General features: G+C 43.5%; 1 protein-coding gene across 9 annotated transcripts in view; it reads right to left on the reverse strand.

The window, feature by feature from the left end:
- The window catches only part of LOC142767569 (uncharacterized), a 128,866-nt gene that overhangs the window by 84,714 nt on the left and 19,641 nt on the right, over nt 1–24,511 (reverse strand). For all 9 annotated transcript variants that reach the window (XR_012884998.1, XR_012884997.1, XM_075869528.1 and 6 more), the window contains one exon: nt 19,317–19,417. Coding sequence is in view for 7 of the 9 variants with exons in the window: in XM_075869528.1 (XP_075725643.1) it covers nt 19,317–19,366 (50 nt within the window). In the remaining 2 variants the exon portion in view is untranslated. The remainder of the gene's footprint in view (nt 1–19,316; nt 19,418–24,511) is intronic.

Raw genomic sequence — 24,511 nt, forward strand, 5'->3', positions numbered from 1 at the left:
GAATCTTCTGTATATAGCTCACTCACTTACAGAAGGTTCGACTGTTACAGCTTGGCGTACACTCACTCATAGGTCAGTAGTAAGCACACTCATTTCAAAGACGCAAATATATTGAGGGGCACGAAGAAAGTCGAGTATGAAAGTGAGTGAGTAGGAGTATGAATGCGAGTGAGAATCGATAATTGGGAGAAGGTACGAGTAGTTATGAGTGCCGTAAATAATAATAGTACGGCCATTTGTGCATAAAGATCAGCTGTGCATTGATGTGTAATTCCTTTTCTGACCACCTTCACTAATCAGCTCAATGTGTTGAACCTACCTGCCTCACACTCCCCTTTCTTTTTTTTCTGTCCTTATTATGTACCTTTGAAGTTTACATTGGTATTATTCGTGTGCATCAAGCTTCTTAGTCTAAAGGAAACTAAAGGATACAGGGCGAAATTGCTTGATATGTACATATCTTAAAGTTGGCTACTTGATAACTTGCATGAACACAGATAACCAAGCAGCTCAGCATGTGATTTGAGATCTTCAACAGCGAACTTCAGTATGACATTGAGTATTTAATACTGATTACCAGAGACAAATGCTACATGTGAAAAAATGAGGCACTTATTCAGCTGTTCAACCTGATATGTCACTCCTACTTAAAGCATGGAGCTTTCTCTTGAACAGACTTCAGTAAATGAGCACCTTTCAGTAAATTTCAGCAAATGAGTACTTGGAAAAAATGTGGAAACCGGCTTGGCATACTCACTCATAAGGGCACACACTCAATCATTTTAAAGGCGTAGGCACGAATATGAGTTAGTGAGAAGCGGCAGGAGCGATTATATACATGAGCAGGCAAGTTCTCATGTAGCATGTACGTCAGTGAGTGTCAATGAGTGTGAGTCAGTGTGAGTTTTTATTTCGAGTGACTACTCATGACATGAGTGAGAGATTGTGAGTATAAATGAGGGACGAGTGAAGCGAGTACACTCGAGCATGAACATGAGTGAACACTCATTGATGTGAGTAGGAATGAGGGGCGAATGGGTGAGTACTTAATGGAGGAGTAGAGGGAATAATTTTCAGTGTAAGTATATGTGCATGTGATTGAAGTGTGGGTGTGAGTCACATGAATATTTACCAGTGCAAGTACCGTAAAATTTTGAACTAGCCCTCTTTCCCCTCATACGGGGAAAGATAATCTGATCAGTTTCAGGAGGGGGGGGGGGCACTTGCTCGGTCTTCGACTAGTCACTGCCACTTATTTAAGACATTCTGCTAAAAGGGGAGGGGGCACTTGCTTGGTGGGGGTGCTTGCTCGGCACTTTATGGTAAGTGCCACTCTGATTATGGGTGAAAAAGAAGTGGTTTGAGCAGGGGTATTATGACAAATATATTGTATAGGCAACTATGAATCGAAGTTGGGGGTTACGCTAATAAGCAACATATTTGTGCTAAAACTTCTGTGTGCGTTTTTATAGTTCTATATATGCAGCACTGTCCTTCCATTGATACGATAACCTCTGCTTACCTAAGTCTGTATTTTTTTTCATCTACACATCACCCTAATAATCGTGATCCTATGAAATTGCAGTATATCTCGGTGTATCAACAATTCTTCATCGGGGGGGGGGGGGGGCGGTGAGGGCTCAACGCAGCTCGCTTTACCTTCCAAAGGGTAAGCATGAAGCATATTCTGCACAATCCCCTCTTAAGGTGACAGCTGTGTTTTAGGTGAAATCTGAAACCTGTTTCAACCCTTAGGTGAAACCTGTGACCATATATTCATGCGCCTCCCGTGCACTTAAGGCCATTTACTGTGTGGGCCTTACAAAATTTGTTAGTTTCCAAACAGTTTGTGTAATACCCCTGTCACACAAGACATTTTAACGTAATTGGAATGAAATAAGATTTGCATCTGAAAAGATTATGCGGCTGTTACAAAGAGATATATCATCACATTAAAACCGAATGAATTAGGCAATTGAATGAGTTCGAAAAACACATTCACCGTCCCAGTCAAACAAAATGCATACCTTCTACTCCATAGACATAAAAGTGGCATTCAGCATCATCTACATGACCTACATGCATGCAAACACGCTAATAATGTAGCTTTCTTAGGGCATGCATCTATCGTTTAAAATAGAACACTGTCCCAAATGTCTTTACTCTTCACGTCAGTGGCTCTTGGCTGCCGGCGCTGATGTGAACAAGCAGACAGCTCTAGGCACGTGCATGCATTTATCTGCAGTGATGACATCAGGTGCGCGAGCGCAATTAACCCAGACATAGACGCTTGCTCTCATAAAGCTTTGCTATTTCTTTGCAAGCTGCTCGCCCGCGTGGGTGCATGCGAGGCCGTGTTTTAAAGCCACGAAATGCGAAACACTCAGGGTTTTCGTTATGTGTGTGGTTGCACAGCAAGCTATACCAGGCGTGCGTTATAAACTTTCTGTTCTAGAAAATCTAAATAGACGCTAGACGTTCGTTTTGCCGTTCAATTTTTCTCACGCTGCGTACGGCGTGTTGCTTTGTGAATGTTGTGGTGGTTGTTTTATCGGTTCTGTCTACTGGTTAAGCGGGTCGTTTTGGCTCAAAGTGGCCATCTTTCTTGAGTTATAAAATGTCTATGGACACTTATTTAGTAAAGTGACTTTCTGCGTTCCTTTTAAAAGGAATAACATAAAGAATAAACAGCCCGTCCTGTCTTTGTGCTTTCTTTGTTTTTGTGATTATCATTTTTGCGCAAAATGAACTATTCAACTCAACATAACTGTGTCTATTGTCCGCGCTTTTATGCGTTTGTCGGTCCGCGCGTTTATCCATGCATCCATTGGTGCGTCCTTCCGTCCATGCGTTCTTCGGTCCGTCCAGCCATCTGTCTGCCTGCCTGCCTGCGTGCCTGCCTGCCTGCCTGCCTGCCTGCCTGCCTGCCTGCCTGCCTGCCTGCCTGCCTGTCTGTCTGTCTGTCTGTGTGTCTGTCTGTCTGTCTGTATGTCTGTCTGTCTGTCGTTCTGTCTGTTCGTCTGTCCATGTGTCCACTCGTCCATGTGTGCGTCCATGCATCTGATCGAGTTCAAGAATTTAGACTGCACGCGGGTAACACCAGCCATAGGCGAGCCAAGGAAGCCGAGCCCAAGCGTCTTCAACGCGCCCACTGCTCTTTTTTTGTCCATGCCCGACGACCAATCCGCCACGTACGGTGGCTATCCAAGAGGCTAAGGGAGGCACTACTTCTTCGCGCACCCAGACAGAACCCATGAAGCAACCGGTTGGAGAGTAACAGTACAGCACCATCTAGAATATTCTCACCCAACTGCAGTTTGTATGTGCTTCAATGAGACAGTGCCCTATATTGAGCTGTTCCAGATATACTGCCTTTGCAAGGGAGTTCAATAGCGACGCCAGCTAGTAAGCAGGCAGCCGGTACGGGCAGAAATGCTCGAGCAGTTCAGCGTCTGCAGCTCGTGCACACACTCGCGCTTCGCACTCCGAAAGAGATGGTCCCACTAGTCAGTGCCTTGCGAATTCTACACTACAAAACCCCGGTGACGAAGACGAGCCATCCTAGTGACTCAAGGTGACGAGAGAACAGGAGGGTCGTAGCAGGGCTTGAGGCGACTGACGTGGACCGTCTCACGACCAAGGTGGCGCTTGTCCGTGGATAGCTTGAGTGGTTTAATCACATAGGTGACAGAAGAAGGGTGCTGTATGACGCGGTAAGGGCAAATTTGGGAGTCAGTCCAGGAGACTGGAAAGGCAGTCGGAGCCACACAAGAGAACTGACAGGGAAAGTGTCGTGAACAAGAACACAGTCGTGGCGATCTTTTTGGAGGGCTTGATTTTCAGCTGTGAAGAACCATGCAAGCTGACGACACTCTTCGGCATGTTCTGCCATTTCAGAAACTGGGCTGAACTCAGAGCCATCAGGATTGTATAGCAGAATTGTGTCAAATTTTCTGCATGGGTCACGACCATATAAAAGAAAAAAATGGAGATAAGCCTGTTGTTGATTGAATCGCTGTATTGTAGGCATACGTCACAAAAGGAAGGACAACGTCCCAATTGGAGTGGTCGGAATCAATATACATAGCGAGCATGTCTCCGAGGGTTCTATTGAAACGTTCCGTTAGGCCATTCGTCTGAGGGTGGTAGGCTGTTGATGTGCGGTGTACCGTACGGCACAAATGTAAGAGCTGCTGCAGAACTTCGGACAAAAGTACACGGCCCCTATCACTCAGGAGCTCCCGTGGTGCACCATGACGTAGAACAAACCGATGCAAGATGAAGGTTGCAACGTCACGAGCACCAGCCGAAGGTAGCGCTGCCGTTTCGGCGTACTTTGTCAGATGGTCGGCAGCCGCAATTACCCATCGATTACCACCAACAGAGCACGGTAGCGGGCAGTGTAGGTCAATCCCAACACAGTCAAATGGGCGTGCAGGACATGGTAAAGGCTGCAGTTGACCGGTGAATGAGGGAATGTCTTGCGCTGCTGACACAGGGAACATGAGCGAATGTGTTTGCGTACAAACGTGTACATACCCCGCCAGTAGTAACGTTGGCGGATCCGTTCATACGTCTTTAGCGCACCGGCGTGTGCGTGTTGCGGCTCAGCATGAAAATATTCGCAGATATCAGAGTGCATATGGCTGGGTAAGACTAGCAGCCATTTACGACCCACCACTTGATAGTTGAGACTGTACAACATGCCATCTCCTATGGCGAAATGCGTTGTTTGGCGGCGAAGAGCACGTGGGTAACCGGAAGTTGATGCATCAGAAAGCATATTCAAGAGCGAGACAATCCAAGGGTCTTTCCGCTGTTCGGATGACATGTCTGTGACGCTGACGGCAGAGAGGGGAAGGGCAAGGGCTGATATTTCCGTATCATCAGATTTCGCGGGTGATAGTGAAAGCGCATCTGCGTCAGAGTGCTTTCGCCCCGATCAGTAGACGACGCGTATGTCGAAGTCCTGGAGGCGTAGTGCCCAACGTCCGAGGCGACCAGGAGAATCTTTCAGTGAAGCCAACCAACAGAGTGCGTGATGGTCTGTTACCACGTCAAAAGTTTGGCCGTACAAATAGGGGCGAAACTTGTTCAATGCCCACACAATCGCCAGGTACTCTTTTTCCATAACAAAATAGTTGGGTTCTGCCTTAGTGTGGGCGCGGCTGGCATAGGCAACCACATACTCCGTAAAACCTGGTTTGCGTTGCGCGAGTACTGCACCAAGGCTGACGCCACTTGCATTCGTGTGTACTTCGGTCGGCGCAGTAGGGTCGTAATGACGCAGTACGGGTGGGGAGGTAAGGAGTTGGCGCAGTGTTGTGAAGAATTTCTCACAGGCTTCTGTCCAATTCGAAAGATTTTCTGGGCCAGCAAGAAGTTTGGTGAGCGGAGAGTTGATGGAAGCAAAGTTCCGCACAAACCGACGAAAATAGGAGCACAGGCCCACAAAGCTCCGTAGCTCTGTAATAGGCTTAGGAAATTCGGCAGCAGCACGAAGCTTGTCAGGGTCGGGAAGGATGCCGGCTTTCGAGACGACATGACCAAGTATGGTGAGTTTTTTAGCGCCGAATTGAGATTTCTTCAGGTTAAGCTGAAGCCTGGCGTATGTAAGGCACTGTAGAATTTTACACAGACGAGTGAGATGCGAAGTGAAATCAGGTGAAACGACCACAACGTCATCAAAATAGCACAAGCAGATGTTCCAATTGAGACCGCGTAAAGTGTTGTCCATCATTCGCTCGAATGTGGCAGGCGCATTGCAGAGTCCGAATGGCATTACGGTGAATTCATAGAGACCATCTGGTGTGACGAACGCCGTTTTTGGACGATCAGACTCAGACATCACGACCTGCCAACAACCTGAGTGAAGGTCAAGCGAGGAAAAGAATTCTGTACCTTGGAGACAATCGAGAGCGTCGTCTATACGGGGAAGAGGGTAAACATCTTTCGTCGTGATGCTGTTTAGGAGCCTGTAGTCTACGCAGAACCAGATTGAACCATCCTTTTTTTTGACGAGTACAACTGGTGAAGACCAAGGACTACAAGAAGGCTTGATGACTCCACGCTGTATCATGTCGTCTACTTGTTCTGCAATTACGCTACGCTCCGCCGGAGACACACAATAGGGGCGCTGGTGCAAAGGAGTACTCTTTTTTGTGTCAACTGTGTGCACAACGGCGTTCGTTCTTCCTAGAACCGCTTGGGGAATGTCGAACGAACGCCTGAATTCGTGTAACAGGGTAACAAGTTGCTCTCGTTGAGCAGGTGCTAGATGGCAGTCAATAGAACAATGAAATGCATCGGACAACACGCTGTTTGAGGCATAGTGAGGAACCAACGCGTTCAGCTCCATATTCGGCTTGGTGTCAAAGAAATTGGCAGGCACGATAGTACCTTCATCGATAAGCTGAATGTGGCCAAGCGTCTTGTTGTGGCGCAAACAGAGGGGGCACGAGTTCGGATTGGAAATAAATATTCCGGTAGTGTTTGACAAAGCGCAAGAACGGCGAATGGCAGCGATGTGTGATGGCGGCTACTGAAGATTTGAGATGGCGTGAATAGGACGGTTGCGTCAAAAAGTGAAGTGCAGCAGGCAGGGACAAACTTGACGCTGAAAGGAGGAAGGTCTGTGTCCGTCGCGACGACACCAATAGCCACACTAGATACGGCCGCATCAACAGAAGGCGCATCACGAAACGGTAACAGCTCCACTTCGGCCCGAGCGCGGTCCACGACGGCGTGATGACGTGATAGGAAATCCCATCTTAGGATGACATATTGGAAACATGAAGCCAACATGGGAAATTCAATGATGTACAACACGTCTCGAATAACCACTTTTGCCGTACATGCCGCGACGGGCTCAATTTGTTGGGCGCTTGCAGTGCTATGAGAAACTACGGGAGAAAGCATTGTCACTTTACGAAAAGAGTGGCAGAGTCTTTGACTAATCACAGATATCGCGGCACCGGTACCGATGAGTGCAAGTGTTTGTACACCTTCGACGATTACATCGATAAGACTTGCGGGAGACAGGCGAGGATTTAAACGATTAGACGATGACGCAGCTCGTGCCTCCGGAGCTGCGGCAGTTAGTTTTCCGTCTAAAAAGAGGAGGGTCGTCGACGCATAGGCGACACGGAACGACGACTTGGTGAAGGGGAAGGCGAGCGGAAAGTAGAAAGTCGAGAAGCAGAGGTTCGGGTTCCGGAAGCAGCTTGCGCATCGCGTTCGTGAACTTCAGGTGGCACGTGAGGCGCTTGGCATGGAGGCCGAAACGAGTAGTCAGGGTATCTTGGTGTAATAGCTTCGAAGCGTTGACGACATAGATGCGCAACGTGCCTGGAATTCCGCAAAAGTAACATATTGTCCGGTTGTCAGCACTGCGCCAAGGATTTCCAGCGTGCTGCTGTGTAGCTGGAAACGGCGCGGTAGAAGGTCGCACAGGTTGTGGCGTATACAATGGCAGACGAGGCGGAAGCATCGCCGCGACGGCCGCATAAGTCAGTGGCGCGGCAAAAGGTGTTGATGGAAAGGCAGCTGTAGGTAATGGCAACGCCTCGGAGACCTGCTCCTGAATAGCCTGTCCGATTGTCTGCGTTAGACGGTTCGTTGGTGCTTCGGTGGTCGGCAGATACGAGAGACAGGAAAGCTGTCGTACGACCTCTTCACGTACATATACACAGTAAAAAATGTTACACCCTTATGGGTGTAAAAAGGGTGTTTTCAAGATTTACACCCTTTTTGAATGAATGTAACACCCTTTTCTTTGCTGGTACACCCTCAGAGAAGGGTGTAACTGGCAAAAGGGTGTTATTATGCCGTTCGTGAGGGTGTTGAACAACAGAAGGGTGTACACCTATAATTGTTGGAATAAAAATTGTTCCGTTTAACGTCCCAAAGTTGTCATATAATCATTAGAGACGCTGTACCGAAGGGCTCCGAAAATTTAAACCACCTGGGGTTACTTGGGGTGCACCTAAGTCTAACTACACAGGTCTCGCATCTCTTTCTCGTCCATTAAAAATGTGGTTGCCGTGGACTGCCGGGATTCAATCTTGCGACTTGCGGGTCAACAGTTCAGCACCATAAGCACCATACCACCGGCGCGGGAGTGCACGTGCAAGAATCGAGCTGCATCCATGCTTGCAAATCAAATACCACGCATAGCGCAAGGAATGCATGCCTTTCCTAAGATAACAATGTCGTAGGGATGAAAAAAATCAAGGAAATGATTGAGGCATTGACAAATTTTACAGAACACTAAGAATAATTGAGAAAATGTAAAAGAGACGAACTTCTTCTCGCACTGTATGATTCGACATGCTTTGCCGCTTTATATCGTCCACATTATATGTGAATAAATTAATGGGCTACTGTCACGATCTACGGACTGCACATATTCATGTGTAGCATCAATTGAGAAAAAAAAGCTTGAATTTATTACAAAAAACCCTTGCTCAGTCAAAAGCCATTCGAGTGCAAGTTGTTTTCACAAGATTATCGAAGACGAGACGTGCTTGGTCGAAAAAGAAAACAATGCACTACCTTCTGCAACCATGCGGCAGCACGGGAAGTGGTTCTTTAGGGGAAGAAATAAAGGTCAGAGAATGGCACGGTCAGTGCTCGCAGCGCCTTTCCGAAGCGAAGGGGAGAAGGGTACGAGAGGAGGGAGAGACACGCCTCTCGCCCCCCCTCATATATATATATATATATATATATATATATATATATATATATATATATATATATATATATATATATATATATATATATATGTATATATATATATATATATATATATATATATATATATATAAGTAAAATTTGTATTTGCTATCTATTCTATTTGACATCCCCTCGGGGGGGGGGGGTATGAGGTGATCAGCAGGGGGCACTGCAACCCCCGTCGAGTTAAAAAACTTACGTCGAGTTACAGTGCCCCCTGTCTATTTCTCTGTTTACCTATAGATTTACATTGCCCCCTAAGGGACCATGGGCCGCCCCCGCCCCCTTCCACCGTGGTAGGCACGCCTATGCATAGGCACCATCAATCATTGCAATAAAATTTTGTGTGTAAATGTGTGCGTCAACAATAGTACATTTCGAATTCAAGAACATGAGTGTTTTAAGTGATTATTACCGCTGTTCTTCATTTGTTAAAAATGCATTGTACCTGCAAGCGTTTCAAACTTCGCGCGCTAAAGTCATGTGTTAATTTCTAATTTTGTTTTTTCGTGAAGATAAAATTATTTTGCCCCCTTCATTTTTATGCTATATATACTTCCGTTTACTCTCTATACTTAACCGCATTACTGAAGCATTTTATTGCGCCATTGTACGTCTGCGGAGCTGTAACCCCGAACTTGTTTTGGCGTGCCGCTGGTCAGGCGCTGCAGCTTGTCGGTTCTGCATCGTTTTTTCTCGTTTTTTGAGGTGTGCTTGCGCGCTGCGTTCGTGTTTTGTGTTCTGCTGGTGCTGTGCTATTACGAAGATGAACTCTACTCAAGCGAGGACGTGTGGCGTCGCATTTTGGAACACTCGCCAGGTACGTACCACATTCCTGCTGTCGGCACTTTGTCAACAACGAGAGCGTGATAACGACGCCATGCTATGCTTTTCGTTACATGTGGGTGATAAGTGAAGTTTTTTAACGTAGCGAACCTGTTTGTGTGTGTCATTTCATTACGATTAAGGCGTTTTTGTAGGAAGTCAAGCGTGGGCGAGCTTTTTCTTTCGATTCAAGCATGCTTCGGTGTGTGAAGCACATGGCGCGTGCGTGCGCAGTGGGAATTCGGCGGCGGATTTGTGCGAGTTGTGACGGCGCTCGCCTCTGTCGGCAGTGGTGTTGGCAGGGAGCCCTGCTCGCGATGGACCAATATTTTGGTTAAATAATTGTTGGGCGAAGACGGCGTTTGTTAGCTGTAAGCGTTGATTACGCCTAGGGCGCGTATGTTTGGATCTCTTAACTTGAGGATTTTTTTTTGCATGCCTGTTCATATTGTGTGCTACAGGAGTCAACGGGTTCATATGTTGTACGTTTCATATGTTGTACGTCCAAAGCAGTTTGAAAAGTTTCATATGTTGTACGCCCTTTTTTTAAACTGCTGTCAGAAATTGCTGCGGGTAGCCGAACGTATGCCGGTGTATGCATCCACGCCGGCACGCATCTTTGAACTACCGTGTTACTCAAGTTCGCGTGCAGCATGCTGCCTCGTCTTAGGTACGGCTCGCAAGGCTTGCACGTATGTACGCTTAGGTGTTTATGCAGCCCGTTTAGTCAAATCTGGTTATGCACCCGCAACATAGGTTGTCTGATGCGTTCGGAACCCATGAATTTTGAGCCGTTCGTTAAACTTGAACTGTATTTCCGAACAAAATTTTCATGGCTTATTGGGGCCGAATAACTGTAGCTTAACTGTGCGAGCTTTGATTCGATCAGTAGTTCATGCGGTAGAGCACATTTTATTTTATTCAGCTTGTTTTCGCTATGCTTAGATCTCATTATTTTGTGGCGGTTTATTAAATGTTGTATGTGCCTCGCCCAAACTTTGTGTTCAAACTTTGCTAAGCAATTTTACTTGTACGAACAGTAAGAACAGTTTAGACCATCACCTCCAATGGCATTTAATAACAGATTACAAGCTTATGCCGATCTGGTCAGAAACACACATGAAAACATTGAAAAACCACACACTGGCCACGAATAAAGGCACAGTCTTTGTCACTTGTGAATAGGGCTTTTGTGTGGGGGCCGAAACGTCATGCTTTCAATTAGGGTCAGCATGTTGTTTTGTCTTCGCATCAGATGACAAGCTTCAGTAAATTCTATAGCCATGCGCTACAGTTATAGAAGGGATCTGTGGTGTTTGGAGAAACGAATATATCATTTAACGCTCAAAACTTGCAATAATGTTATACATCATTGTATGCATACATAAGGCATGCACGTGTTGCTGTGAAAATGGAAAATTGGACAGTATGTTCATCTGACAATCATGAATATAGACTGCATGTTTCCAAGCTGTTGGCATTGACGCAATTACACAACTTCAGAAATCAGTCTAATCAAACGTTTATTGTGTATTGCTAAATCGTGACCAACGCCTTCCTGTATTCTTGTTACTAGAGATCGTTGCAGAACCTTGCATGCTTTATTGGGATGGTATTTAGCTCAAGATGGGTGCGTTGTATTAGCATTTCCACATTTTTTTCATTATTTATTAGGCAGCCTGTAATGAGGGGTATGTTAGGGATGAGTGAGGGGCACTGCCTTCCTAGCCACCTGGAATCATTGAATTAACAGCCATAATTTAGCAGTTGACAATAGTAATTTAGTGAAACCAATTTTCTATGTTATCGGCATAATCGTCCTAATGTAGGCAGCCGAAAGAAAGTTACATTAGTTGTGTTCAAACTAAAATTCGTAATATAACTTTATGTGTTACCTCCAATGGATACTTGATCAAAGCGCATACCGTCATGTACGCGCTGCCCTATTAAAGAATTGGCATGTATACGCACTATGCCAGAGCGCTATTCAAGTAAAATTTGTGACACATCTGTTATGTGAAAAATGCATATTCTTTCGTAAGGTTGCAGCTATGTTCGCCAAAAACATTGAGGATGTTTTTGTTGTAGCATGTCTGGTTTTCGTACATCATACTCTTTTAAAACACAACTTTCCAGATCATTCTAAATTGAGTTCCAAATTCTGCTTCGCTAACAGACACATCAGTAAATTGTTTTTTTTGTTTCTCTCGCAGTCTATACATGCTCGTCGTAGGAAGAGAGTGTGGGAGACGTCTGGACTAGCCCATCATCAAGGCTGGCTCGTGGAAAATTCGACTGCTGGTGCACATCAGCGGCGCATGGCTTCTGTTTCTTCTGAAAAGCGAGCTGCAGAGAGCCACCTGGTAGTTGTATTCAAGGAGCACAAAGGTTCATGGTGTTCAAAGTTAACCCTTTTGTTTTTTTCTTAAAAGAGAAGTCAGCGCTGTAAGTTATGTATGTAAAGCCATTTCTGCTGATAGCTATGTATCCAGGAGGATGCAATGTGAGACAATAATTATCACTGTCAGCGGTGCCATTAGGTTTTATAAATCAACTTAATAGTGACCACAGCAGGAGATCGTGTATGTGTTAAATATTTGAGCCAGTCACATTTCTACATATTATCACTTGTAAGAATTCTAGCATGCCTGTGCTCAGATATCCTGCTGGAAATTTAGTTGCGGCTTGCATTATTATGTGTGCAGGACAGCGAGCACTAGCACAGACTCTGATTTCATGCATTTAATCTGACCGTCGGTGGAAGGCATGGGCAAAAATTAAAATGGTTACTCTTGCTATTCGCTGGCGATAGCAAGAACCGACTGCTCGTTCAGCTATGGAGTGATATTTTGCTGAACCTCACTGCCTTGCATGCGTAATCATGAAAAGCAAAATTAAACTTTCAAACGGGATATCTAGGAGCATACACATAATCAAAAAAGTTTTCCAAATGGGACTGTGTAGAAACACGACTGCCTCCAACTTTTTAATGCAAACATACCTGCTTATTTGCGTTACTAAAATTTCAATATTTTTGGTTGATAGGGCAGATGACAGCATTGTTTTATTACTTTGTGTCCCCCTGGACACAATCTGCCAAGGTGTTTTTCTGTTCTTAAGGCTAAAATTCAATGTAACTAGGCAGTGCATTTAGGAATGTGTCAGTGCTGCTTACTGAGCTCTTTATTGGATATTTTGTTTTTTCCAAGATCTACTGAGTGTGTTGCTCGCCAGACTTGCATGTCATGGTAATTGATGCCTTATGTGCAATTGGCCATTTAAAAACACTTTTTGTGTTGTGATAAAAAGTAGCACATTAATGATTTTATTTTCAGTGTAACCTTCACTGAATATTCTATTTTAATATATTTTTGTCACTGTAGTTATTTCAATGCCTTTGGGAAGTTCAATTAATAAGTACAATCAAGTGTTTTCCCACTGTCATACTTCATCGTACCTAACTTTGCCAATTCCGAACCATGTCGGATATTTTACAGTGATACATACTCATGTTTAACATTGTTAATGATAACTGATAGAAGGCATACTAGAATATTGTAACGTGAGTCCTTGGATCAGGGGGTTGAATGGTGAATTTTTTCAACTACATAATAATATCTGCTTGCTTTATTTCATGTCAAGTGTAATGAGAATAATATTTACCGAGGTTAACATGTTAAAACCACGATATAATTATCAGGGACACTGGAGTAGAGGGTTTAAGATATTTTGACCACCTGGGGTTCTTTAAATGCATCCACGTCTAAGCAGACAGGTGTCATGCATTTCCTCCTTAATCGAAATTGCAGCCACCGCAGCCATGGTTTGATTTTGTGACCTTCAGTTTAGCAGTCAAGGGTTACTTGAATCGTATATTAGTTGTGGGCTGTGGTCTTGCTTCCATGATGCATCTTAAGTACAGCAGTTTGGTGCAAACCAGGCATCTCTACTAGTGCACTGGTGTTTGTTTTTGCATTCAAAATTTACTGCAATATTTAACTAATTTATCAAGATGCATTTCTGAGCAGCTCTGCGAAGTGTGTGCTGGTGCTTACTACATTCCTAATTTTTTGCAAGAGGTAATGATTGTTGCACGTATTCTGATTTAGATATGAAGTTACAAATTTCCTTCTTTTATACTCTGTAAGAGTGTAAAGCCGAACAAGTCACTCTGATATACTTTGCATATTGTACATCAGATGGCTAAATTGTGTGTGCAGAGCTTATATAAACAGCCCATAGTGTTTCGAATGCCTTGAAAACTGCCTTAGGATCAGAAAAAACTGTTGTGAAGAGTGGGATAGTCTGGGTGAACAGTGGAAGTTCCTCAGATAGGCTGGTTGATGTTTCGATAGGAGGACTTATGGTCGTCAAAAGTGCCTTTTCTTCTCATCCTTGGCATGTTAGCTTTAAGGGGGTTAGTAGAGACGTCATCTCCTGGTGGTGGTGCTTGTCTTTGTTGGCAAATGCCGCCGGAAAAGAAAAAAAAACTAGAAAGCAAACAAGTGCAGTCCTCACTTCATTTCAAGTTGGCTGGTAGCAATTCACAATGTTCTCGGAGGGTAGAGAAAAAAATGGAAGCAAAAAAGAGGAAACACGCAAAGTAGGAGCGGTGTGCTGCCGCTACAGACACGAAAAAGCAAAGAGCTTGTAAGTTCGAAGCCAGCAGACGGTCCCTGCGTTTGGCCATCACAAAGGGTTGCCGACGATAAAGGCCTATGCTGTTCTCGAACATGTATGAATGGGACTCATAAGAAAGCGGTTACAAAAAAGCGCGAGAGAGAAGCAGGCGGCTACCTTTAAATGCTAAGATGTCAAAGGTAAGCGACACCAGATGTGTTCGGAAGAGAATGTGTTTAATTGGGAAAGTCATTGGTTAAAATATGCTTTCGCTATCCCCGTAGGTGGCCCGCTCAACAGAATTGCCTCAAGAATTTGGCGGCATGTTGGCAGAGAAATAGGGAAATTCAGAATGCAAAGGAATTGAGCATCAACAAAACACAGAAAGAGAGGAAAAAATGAAAAAAGGCGGGTTGGAGGTAGGTGACACGCTAGCGTTAACAGACGAGGAAAGGAAAAAAGAGACGCAGAGAAATTTGTGGCTTGGCAGTGACTTAATGGTGCACGGTAGGAGTGTTTTTTGAAGCGACAAAAGAGGAAAGATAGCTGTGGTCGAAGGGTTCTGGAAAATAAAAACTTCGTAGTTGTGTGTATATAGGCACATGTATATCTATATTTAAAATTTAAAACATTTTGATAGAACATCAATAGTACAACTTGTAGTCTAGGAGCGATTCCATTTAATACCGGTTATGTCTATTTGAAGGTTGAACCTTTCTCATTTCTAAATGCTGTCGTAATTATGTTATGGCTTTCAGCGATTCCGAATTGCGACGTGCTACATTGATTCGTGATCGGTGTAGGTGCTTACATTTGTGTATCAAATATCACTCCATGTATTTCCTCTCTCATAGTGAGCAGAAATTTGTAGAACATAAAGCTTTGCTTGGTTGAAATTGTGGCCCTGTTGGTTGTAGTGACTGGCTGCTGCTTTTGGTAAATTGTGTTTTGTGTCTGCACAGTGGCCGTTCAGTTTTACGTGAATTGGCTGCCCAGTTTTGCCTATATAATGTCTGCAGGTGGCACACTTAAGACAGTATATTAGGTTGTTCGAAGTGCAGATGAATATCGATGGGACCTTGTGAATGTAGTCTGATTCTGCGCTTTTTAAGTTGTTAGCCAGCTATATATTTTTACAGGTGAAGCATCTGGGCCGGCCACAGGGACGAAACGTCCTAGTGTTTGCTTTAAGTTTTGCGGCAATTTGCAATGCGTGGCAAGTGGCATTTGCAACGCTAAATTAAAGACATGATTGTTCACGCAAACTTAGACTGGGACGTCTGATCCCTGTGGCCGGCCCAGGTGCTCAGCCTGCATACATATGCAGCCGGCTACCAACATAAAAAACACAGCATCTGACTACATTCACAAGGTCACATAGAGCTTCACCTGCACTTTTAAACAACTTAATATACTTTTCTGAATGTGCCAGCTGTAGAAAACAATATGTAGGCGAAACTGGGCCGCCAATTCACGTAAGACTGAACGGCCACCGTGCAGACACAAAGCACAATTTACCGAAAATAGTATCGGTCACTTAGACCAACAGGGCGACAATTTCGAAAAAGCAAAGCTTTACGTTCTACAAAATAATTTCCAGTCATCACGACAGAAGAAATACATGAAATCATACTATATACACAAATTTACGTCCCTACACCCATCAGGAATCAATGTTGCATGTGGTAATTTGGAATCGCTGAAAGCCATTGCATAATTGCGGCCGTATTTAGGGACTAGAAACGTTCAACCTTCAAATAGACATAACTGGTATTACATGGAATCACTCCTAACCTACATATTGTAATAATTATGTTCACTCTAAATTTTTAAAATTTTAATTATAGATTTACATGTGTCTATATACACACTACTACAAAGTTTTTATTTTCCAGAACCTTTCAACAACAACTTCCTTTCCTCTTTTGTCGCTTCAAAAACACTCCTACCGTGGACAATTAAGTCATTGCCAAGCCACAAATTTCTCTGCGTCTCTTTTTTCCTTTCCTCGTCTGTTAACGCTAGCGTGTCACCTACCACCAATCCGCATTTGTTTTTCATTTTTCTTTTCTTTTGTGTTTCTCTCGTCGTTGCTTATTCCCTTTGCATTCCGAACTCGCCTATTTCTCTGCCAACATGCCGCCAAATTCTTGAGGCGATTCCGTTGAGCGGGACACCTACGGGGATAGTGAAAGCGTATTTTAACCAATGACCTTCCCCAATAAACACGTGGTCTTCCGAACACATCTGGTGTCGCTTACCTTTGACATCTTGGCATTTAAAAGTAGCCGCCTGCTTCTCTCTTGCGCCTTTTTGTAACTTCTTTCTTATGAGTCCCATTCATAGATGTTCGTGAACAGCATAGGCCGTTATCGCCGGCAACCCTTTGTGATGGCCAAACGCAGGGACCGTCTGTTTCTTCGAACTTTCAAGCTCTTTGCTTTTTTCGTGTCTGTAGCGGCCACCCATTGGCAGCACACCGCTTCTACTTTGGGTGTTTCCTTTTTTTCCTTTCTTTTTTTCTCCACCCACTGACAACATTCTGAATCACTACCACCCAACTTGAAATGAAGCAAGGACTGCACTCCTCTGCTTTATAGTTTTTTTTTTTCAGGCTACGATTGCCAACAGAGACACATGCCACTACCAGGACATGACATCCTTACTAACCCCCTTTAAACTAATATGCCAAGGATGAGAAGGCTAGGCACCTTTAACGAAGATAGGTTCTCCTATCGAAACTTTGGTAAGCCTATCTGAGGCATTTCCACCTGTCGGCTCTCATTTTGATTTTGTTGTGAAGAGTGTGTTTTTGAGAAATGGATGCTGATGCTGTCTCTATTACCTAGAAAGATGCTGAAAAATAAAACTTGAAATTTTAATAAGTGGTGAAGCTTCATGGGGTGAGGGCTGATCTGTTAATCATCTTTCTTCAGCCGCTGCCCTTACCTGTTCGAATATTGGCGGTAAAATGCTGTAACCGTAGTATGTATGAAATATCTTAATAAATGTGTTTGCTTTCAGTTGAGAGAAAACCTGTGTTGTGGTGCATGTACTTGACATTTATCTTGCGCCAATATATGTCTACTTTTAGGAATTGGGAAAAGATATTTATCGATAAGTGGAAACGATGTCTACCAAAGCAGCTCTGTTATTTTTGTATAATCAGAAAGTTTGAAATGAACTACATGAGGCTGAACTCGCATGGTTTCGCGATACCAAGTGAAACTGCAAATTAAGTTGCTGAAATATGTATATGTCTACATCCTGCATGAGACGAGTGCACTGTTACGGGTAATATAATTCAATATATTGTGTTTCTGTGTCTACACAAACGTATGCATACCAAGCACTCTTGCTGTATCAACTCACTGAGCCACCAATTGATATACTCGAGACGCTTATGCTATTCAACACTAAATATTTGTATTTAATTTTTAACCATAAGAGGCAGTCCAAATTTCTATAGTTGGCTTTACAAAGAAGGCTTTGAGGAATATCATTGCATTTCAGTAAGCTTGCTTATACACACACACACACACACACACACATATATATATATATATATATATATATATATATATATACATATATATATATATTGAGATCAAACAGACAATATTGCCAAGGAAAGTATAGGGGAAGTTATTAGACCGAATTGTAATGTAAATGTGAAGAAAGAAATGTGGGTGAAAAGATAACTTGCCATGGACAGGATTCGAACCTGCGACCTTCGAATAATGCCTTACTCAAAGGTCGCACACCCTTTCAACACCCTCTTAGAAAGGTGTTGAAGTATAAGAACACCTTAACATTTTGCTGAACACCCTTCGTGTAGGGTGTTCAGCTAACACCCTTTCAGTAGGGTGTATCTGAAAACACCCATGGGGTGTTCCTCTGGCAACAAGCCAGTTTACACCCTTAAGCGTGTAAAAAATTTACTGTGTACTGTTTTCTGCTCCAGTAATGTGCTGTCACCACCGACGGCCAGGGAAACGAGAGAGTCGTCTGCTGTCGTTGACCTTCGAACTAATGCACGTTGCTTGCGAATCTCTTCCAAGTTCTGGCACAAGGTCACAAGTTCGAATACGGTACTTGGGCCCTTTGCCAGCAACATTTCAAAGGCATCATCGTCTATTCCTTTCAAGATATGCCTGATCTTGTCTTGTTTGGTCAACTCAGGGTTAACGCGCCGGCATAAATCGATTACATCTTCAATGTAGCTAGTGAAGTTTTTGCCCTGCCTTTGCGCTCGTCCACGTAGGCGCTGTTCAGCACACAGCTTGCGCACTGCGGGGCGATCAAACACAGCTGCAAGGCTGCAAATAAGCAGGCAGCTGGTACGGACAGAAATGCTCGAGCAGTTCAGCGTCTACAGCTCGTGCACACACTCGCGCTTCACACTACGAGAGAGATGGTCCCACTAGTCAGTGCCTTGCTAATTCCCCACTACACCTTCTTTTTTTTCTTGTCCATGTTTCTCTTGGTAACACCACACAGAGGAGTAGGCTAGAATAAGAGGAGCTTCGCTCCTAAAAACTGGGTGGGAGTACAATACTATTCGTGGTCGAATGTAACGCATCATATGGTCACGGGGAATGGTTAAGGCACAGCACAACAATGATGTTTACAAAGAGGAGCGCTGACAGGAACGCTATGACAGAGACGGCCGCCCACAATCAACGTGCCGACCCTGCATGCGCACGATCTTTACCGAGCGGCCAATGCACGTGAAGAAAACGAAGGCGTTCAAAGTAGAGGCTTTCGTGAGCTATGAACATGCGTTTTTTTTCTTAACTGCTGTGGTTCGTTGGCTTTGGGAACAAGTTCGCTCTTTTAAACAGTGAAAATAGCTCAACCTTGTTGCGAGGTATTTAAATTTGTTACACCATGTTGCAGTAATAGTGCCAGTAGAAGTAAACGCACTGGCTGCCTGTCACAAAGCTGACGATTTGAGGTCCTTAACACTAGAAGACCTAGCGTGTGCTTGCGAGTACTCTTGCGTAATAACAAACCATCCTAGTATAAGACTTACAAAAACAGAAAACGAACAAATAAACACCCAAATTGGTCGAGAAATACCGGTGCACACTGCTCATGGACATATGAAATACCGGTTAAATAAAGCAAATGCTCACCTCAAGAGGAAAAAGGCACAAGAGATAAAGCATGCGCTGAATTGGTCCATTTATACGGTCAGTGTACAGGAGCTTGCTTGCCAGGGAATTGTTCCAGCAAACTGTTTTAAGAAAAAATAGTCGTTGGCGTATACTTCAGTGACTGCACTGCGGAAGCCAACCCTACGAAATGTTGCATGTGCATCATAGGTGTGAAACAGCTGTCCAGATTTTTCATTAAAGAATAGCGAAAACCATCAATTATTTTTATTATTATTATTATTTAGGAATACTGCAGGCCTTAATAGGCCCAGGCAGGAGGGGAAAAGTACGAACAAAAGTACAAAGTCTGCAAATATCAAGAATATATACAAGTAGGATCTATACAAAGCAACAACAAAGTGAATCTACTAACAAGTAAATGAGCACTAAAAGAAATGTGATACAAAGAAAAATAATATACAATATGAGAAGATAAACAATACAGAACTATCTAATCAATGTACAAAGGAGTTAGTAAAATACTGGATCACTGTATTGAAAGAGGAAGGGCTAGATCTAAGATGAAATGGATGCGATAGAGTCGGTGTTGCTGAGTGTACTAAGAGGTAGGCTGTTCCAGTCGGCTACTGTTCGAGGAAAAAAGGAATACTTAAAGATGTTGGTTCTGGTATTGTAAGGCGTTAATGTGGCAGAGTGGCGATGTCTTGTTCGGCGAGCAGTGAGAGGCTTTATGTAAGGTTCAGGAGAAAGAGACAATTTATTTTTATACAGTAAGAATAGAAATTTAAGCCTGTGAATTTTTCTTCTTAGTTGCAAGGACTGAATGTTGTGTTGGGCCATTAGGTCACTTGGAGAGTCACTGGTGCGATATTTGGAGAAGATGAATCTTACTGCTTTACGTTGGATCCTTTCTAGCGCATCCATGTTAGTTTTAGTGTAAGGATCCCATACGATAGCTGCATATTCAAGCTTAGGACGGACAAGAGAGGTATAAGCGGTTAGACGGGTCTCGGGAGGAGCATGTTTTAATTTGTGTCTGAGGTAGCAGAGTTTTTTGAAGGCTGAGTCGCAAAGGTGAGAGATGTGGGAGTTCCAACTGAGATTATTAGTTATGATGACACCCAGGTACTTATATTCATCAACCTCTGTAAGAGGCATGGATGCAAGATTATACGTAAACGAAAGTTTATTAATTTTTTTGGTGATTTTCATAAATACTGTTTTATCAATATTAAGCTGCATGTCCCAGCGTTCGCACCATGTTAAAATTTTTTGAAGGTTAGAGTTTAGGGTGATTTGGTCTTGCTGGCAGGTAATTTCATTAAAGAGTAAGCAGTCATCAGCGAATAATTTTATCTGTACAGGTTCAGTAATAGAGTCAACTATGTCATTAATGTATATATTAAACAATAAAGGTCCAAGAACACTTCCTTGGGGAACTCCAGAAGTAACAGCAAGGTCACTCGAACAGCAATTATCAATTGCAACAAATTGCCTACGGTTAGTGAGGTAAGCAGAAATCCAATTTACTAGGTATGAGGGAACGTCCAGATGAACAAGTTTTTCGATTAGTTTCGCGTGTGACACGAGATCAAACGCCTTCCTAAAACCCAGAAATATGATGTCAGTTTGTCCCGATTTGTCGACAACGCTAGCGAGACTGTGAATTACAGTAGTTAATTGGGTTACAGTGGAGAGGCCCTTCCTAAATCCATGCTGCATAGGAGTTAAAATAGCTCGATCATCAAGAAACCTAGTGATTTCGTTAGCAATAATGTGTTCTAAAAGTTTACAACAAGAGGAGGTTAGTGATATGGGGCGGTAGTTTTGAACTAATGATGGATCGCCTTTCTTTAGGATAGGAATGACACGAGCAGATAGCCAGTCGTTCGGAAGCACTGCTGAAGATAGTGATGCACGAAAGATGATAACAAGAAAACGCGATAGCATTTCGGCGTATCTGTGAAGAAACACGTTTGGTAAGTTGTCAGGCCCGGGTGATGATTTTGTTTTTATATTCAACAGCATAGAAAAGACGCCAGGCAAAGAAACAAAACTAAAGTCATCCTTCACCAATGTGTGATTCAGGCAACGGGGAACAGGCGAGTTTGAAAATATACTATTAAAATAAGCATTGAAGTGAACAGCGATCTCTTGTTTAGCGACGACAGGATTGCCCTCGTGCATAATATGGTCAACTGTTTTACTTTTTTTGCTGAGAAAGCTCCAAAACTTGCTGGGAGCAGTTCAGATGAAGTTAGGCAGGGTAAATTGAAAGTAACGAAGTTTAGCTGCCCTAACAGCCTCGTTTAATTTAGCTTGGCATGGTACGATTTCGTCACGAGAAATACCCCGTCGTCTCAGACGTTTGACTTTTCTCTTCGCATGCACTATCTCACGCGTCATCCAGGGAGTAGGTTTGGGTGTTTTTTTAGTTCTGCTTGGAATAAAGTTGTCGATACAGTGCATACAAATATTCTTAAATTCGTCCCAAAGTTTAGCAGCGTCATGTCCCCCAAAAGCACTCAGACTATCATCAAGGTAATCTAGTACGCTCTCATCATTGGCACGTGAATAATGCTTTACAGAAACAGTTTTACAACTAGTAGACTTGGGAAGATCGATGGTACAGGAAAAAGCCACAAGTTCGTGATCAGAAATGCCTTGTTCAACAGAAACAGAAAACTCTTGAAAAGTCTGGCTAATAAATATGAGGTCAAGTATTGAATCAGAAGCAGCGCTAATTCGTGTAGGCTCAGTAACCACTTGCTGTAAGTTATGCATCAAAATAATGTCACGCATATGTTCATTGTTTACGCTCACATCAGCGCTATATGTACCGCGAATCCAGTCAATGCCCGGTAGATTGAAATCACCTATTAAAAAATATTATTGTGTACAAAAGATGCCATGTGTTCATGCAGATCTTGAAGAAATAGCGGAGGGGAATCAGGGGCTCGATAAACAGCAAATAGTAGAAAAGATGTATTACGGCATAAAATTTTTAAAGAAAGCGTTTCAAGATTAGCTGTCTGACGTAGGAGAACTGCGGTGATATCTTGCCTCACCAAGACAGCAACACCACCACCCCTTGTATGCCTATCGCGACGGAAAGCACGGTAATCAGAGGGAAAAACGTCCGTATCATCTATTTCGTCATGCAACCTAGTTTCCGTGATGACGACCACGTGTGGGTTATGCCCAAGAATAACCGCTTCAAGCTTATCAGTTTTATTAAGAACACTTCGTGCATTAATGTTCAAAATTCGGAAATCATATCCCAAGGTACAGAGACACGTGAAAATGGGGTCTTAGGAAAACAAATTTTCAAGACAGCTTCCCAAGTTTGATTCGAAGCCGCAAGAAAATGCGGAGCTGGGCAAACTTCCTCGCTTATCTTCACATTCTTGTAAAACTTGATCCTTGGTCTTCTGTATAATATAGAAGTGTATAAATCTATTTTTCCTGTTCTATTTTACAGTTTTTATATTTTTTGCCTCCAAATTTTATCTTTCTCCATAATTCTTCGTCTTGTTTATTCAATTTCTGTCGCTTTTTATTTCTCGCTTGCATCCTCTTTCAATATTTTGGCGTGCTATGCGTTGTCGTGTCGCAGCCATACAAGCAAAGTCCGCACTCTATAATATCATTTGAGTGGTTGATTAATATGTGGGTTTAACTTCCCAAAACCACCATATGTATTTAAGACGCCGTTTTAGAAGGTTCCGGAAATTTCGACCACCTGGTGTTCGTAAACGTGCACCCCAATCTGAGCGCATGGGCGCACAGCATTTTCGCCTCCATCGAACACGTAGCCGCCGTAGCCTGGATTCAATACCGCGACCTTTGGGCCTTTCTGCTATTATGAAGAACTTCTGAGAGGAACAGAAAAAGCATTACTGTTCAGGGTGAACATTCGCATAGTATACTAAAGTTCAACATAAACTCTTTTGCGCAAATAAAGACAGAGATGCAAGGACCGCATAGAGACAGATACTTTAATTGGCGAGAATTTATGAACTTTTGGCTGCGTTAAAAAATTATCGAAACGCTAGGAGACAAAAGAAGTCTTCCCTTTGGCGCCAGAGGGTGCAGGATATACTACAGCTTGCTATGCTAAACGTGCTTTTGCCTGGACCGCACCAAGGGTTAACGATAAGACACGACCGACTGGCTCTATCAGAGGCTCCTTACTTTAAAATAGACATACGTTCTTAAACTAACATGTCCCAAATTATTGCACCTACATATTGCAAAGGTTTCCTAGTATAAGTACAGTTACATTAGTTCTTAGTGGAAAAGTTGAAATACTCTACCTGATGCGAAGCATGACAAAAATAGGAAAACACAAACCCAGCTGAATGCACTGCAAATAAAACTTGATGAGATTGATATTTAGTGATCTCGAATCAACCAATTGCGCAGCGCGAAAAAACAAGTAGTTACGGCGTAACTGCAGAAGGAACAGACATGGACAGAAAAAACTTCTTTCCTGTTCATTTCTTTTCGTAGTTACGCTGTAACTACTCGTTTTCTTGCACTTTGCAAATATGTTGTTAGGGAAGCACGCACACGGATGATCAAAGTATAGCGCCGCCTGTTGCAGAATAGCGGTGTGCGCGGCCCACTTGCGCTCTTCAAACGGGCCAGCCTGCGCGCTGCCCGGGCTACCACGAAGAATGAGTGCTATCAACCAAGCAGGCTGATTGCACCTGCCGGAGGATAACGGTCACCACACCCCGGTCTTGTTCCCTGCGCAACCCTGCCACGTGGTGCGTTTAGATATTTAAATTATTGTTCATTTTCACGTGGAGCCTCCGTTGTCCTTGCTTTAACTGCGAACAGGGCGCACTCAGCCCGATACCCACAGTTAGCGCCAAACGTGATTTTCTCTACAACCTGTAGGAATGGCATGGCGGACGTAGGTTCCGACTTTAGTTTTGTTTGGCGAGGTTTCGTCTGCCGGAAGATTTTTAGCGAACTTTGGTGACTCTGAGCGTATCTGACTAGCTATATATCTATCTAGGCGCCTGCGACCACTAGCTCTCCTGGCCATTCCGATAATCGTATCAGTAACAAGATTGGTAAGACATATTATGACTATAAGCTAAACGTCTCTTTTATTTCGATGCCAGTGCAAAGGCGTGCTCATGAACAGCAGCCTTCGGTCCACCTTCGTTCAGGGAATGGTCGTGATGCCACGCTGTATGAGG

This window comes from Rhipicephalus microplus, chromosome 7, assembly GCF_043290135.1.
Source record: "Rhipicephalus microplus isolate Deutch F79 chromosome 7, USDA_Rmic, whole genome shotgun sequence".
In the NCBI taxonomy this organism is placed as follows: Eukaryota; Metazoa; Arthropoda; class Arachnida; order Ixodida; family Ixodidae; genus Rhipicephalus; species Rhipicephalus microplus.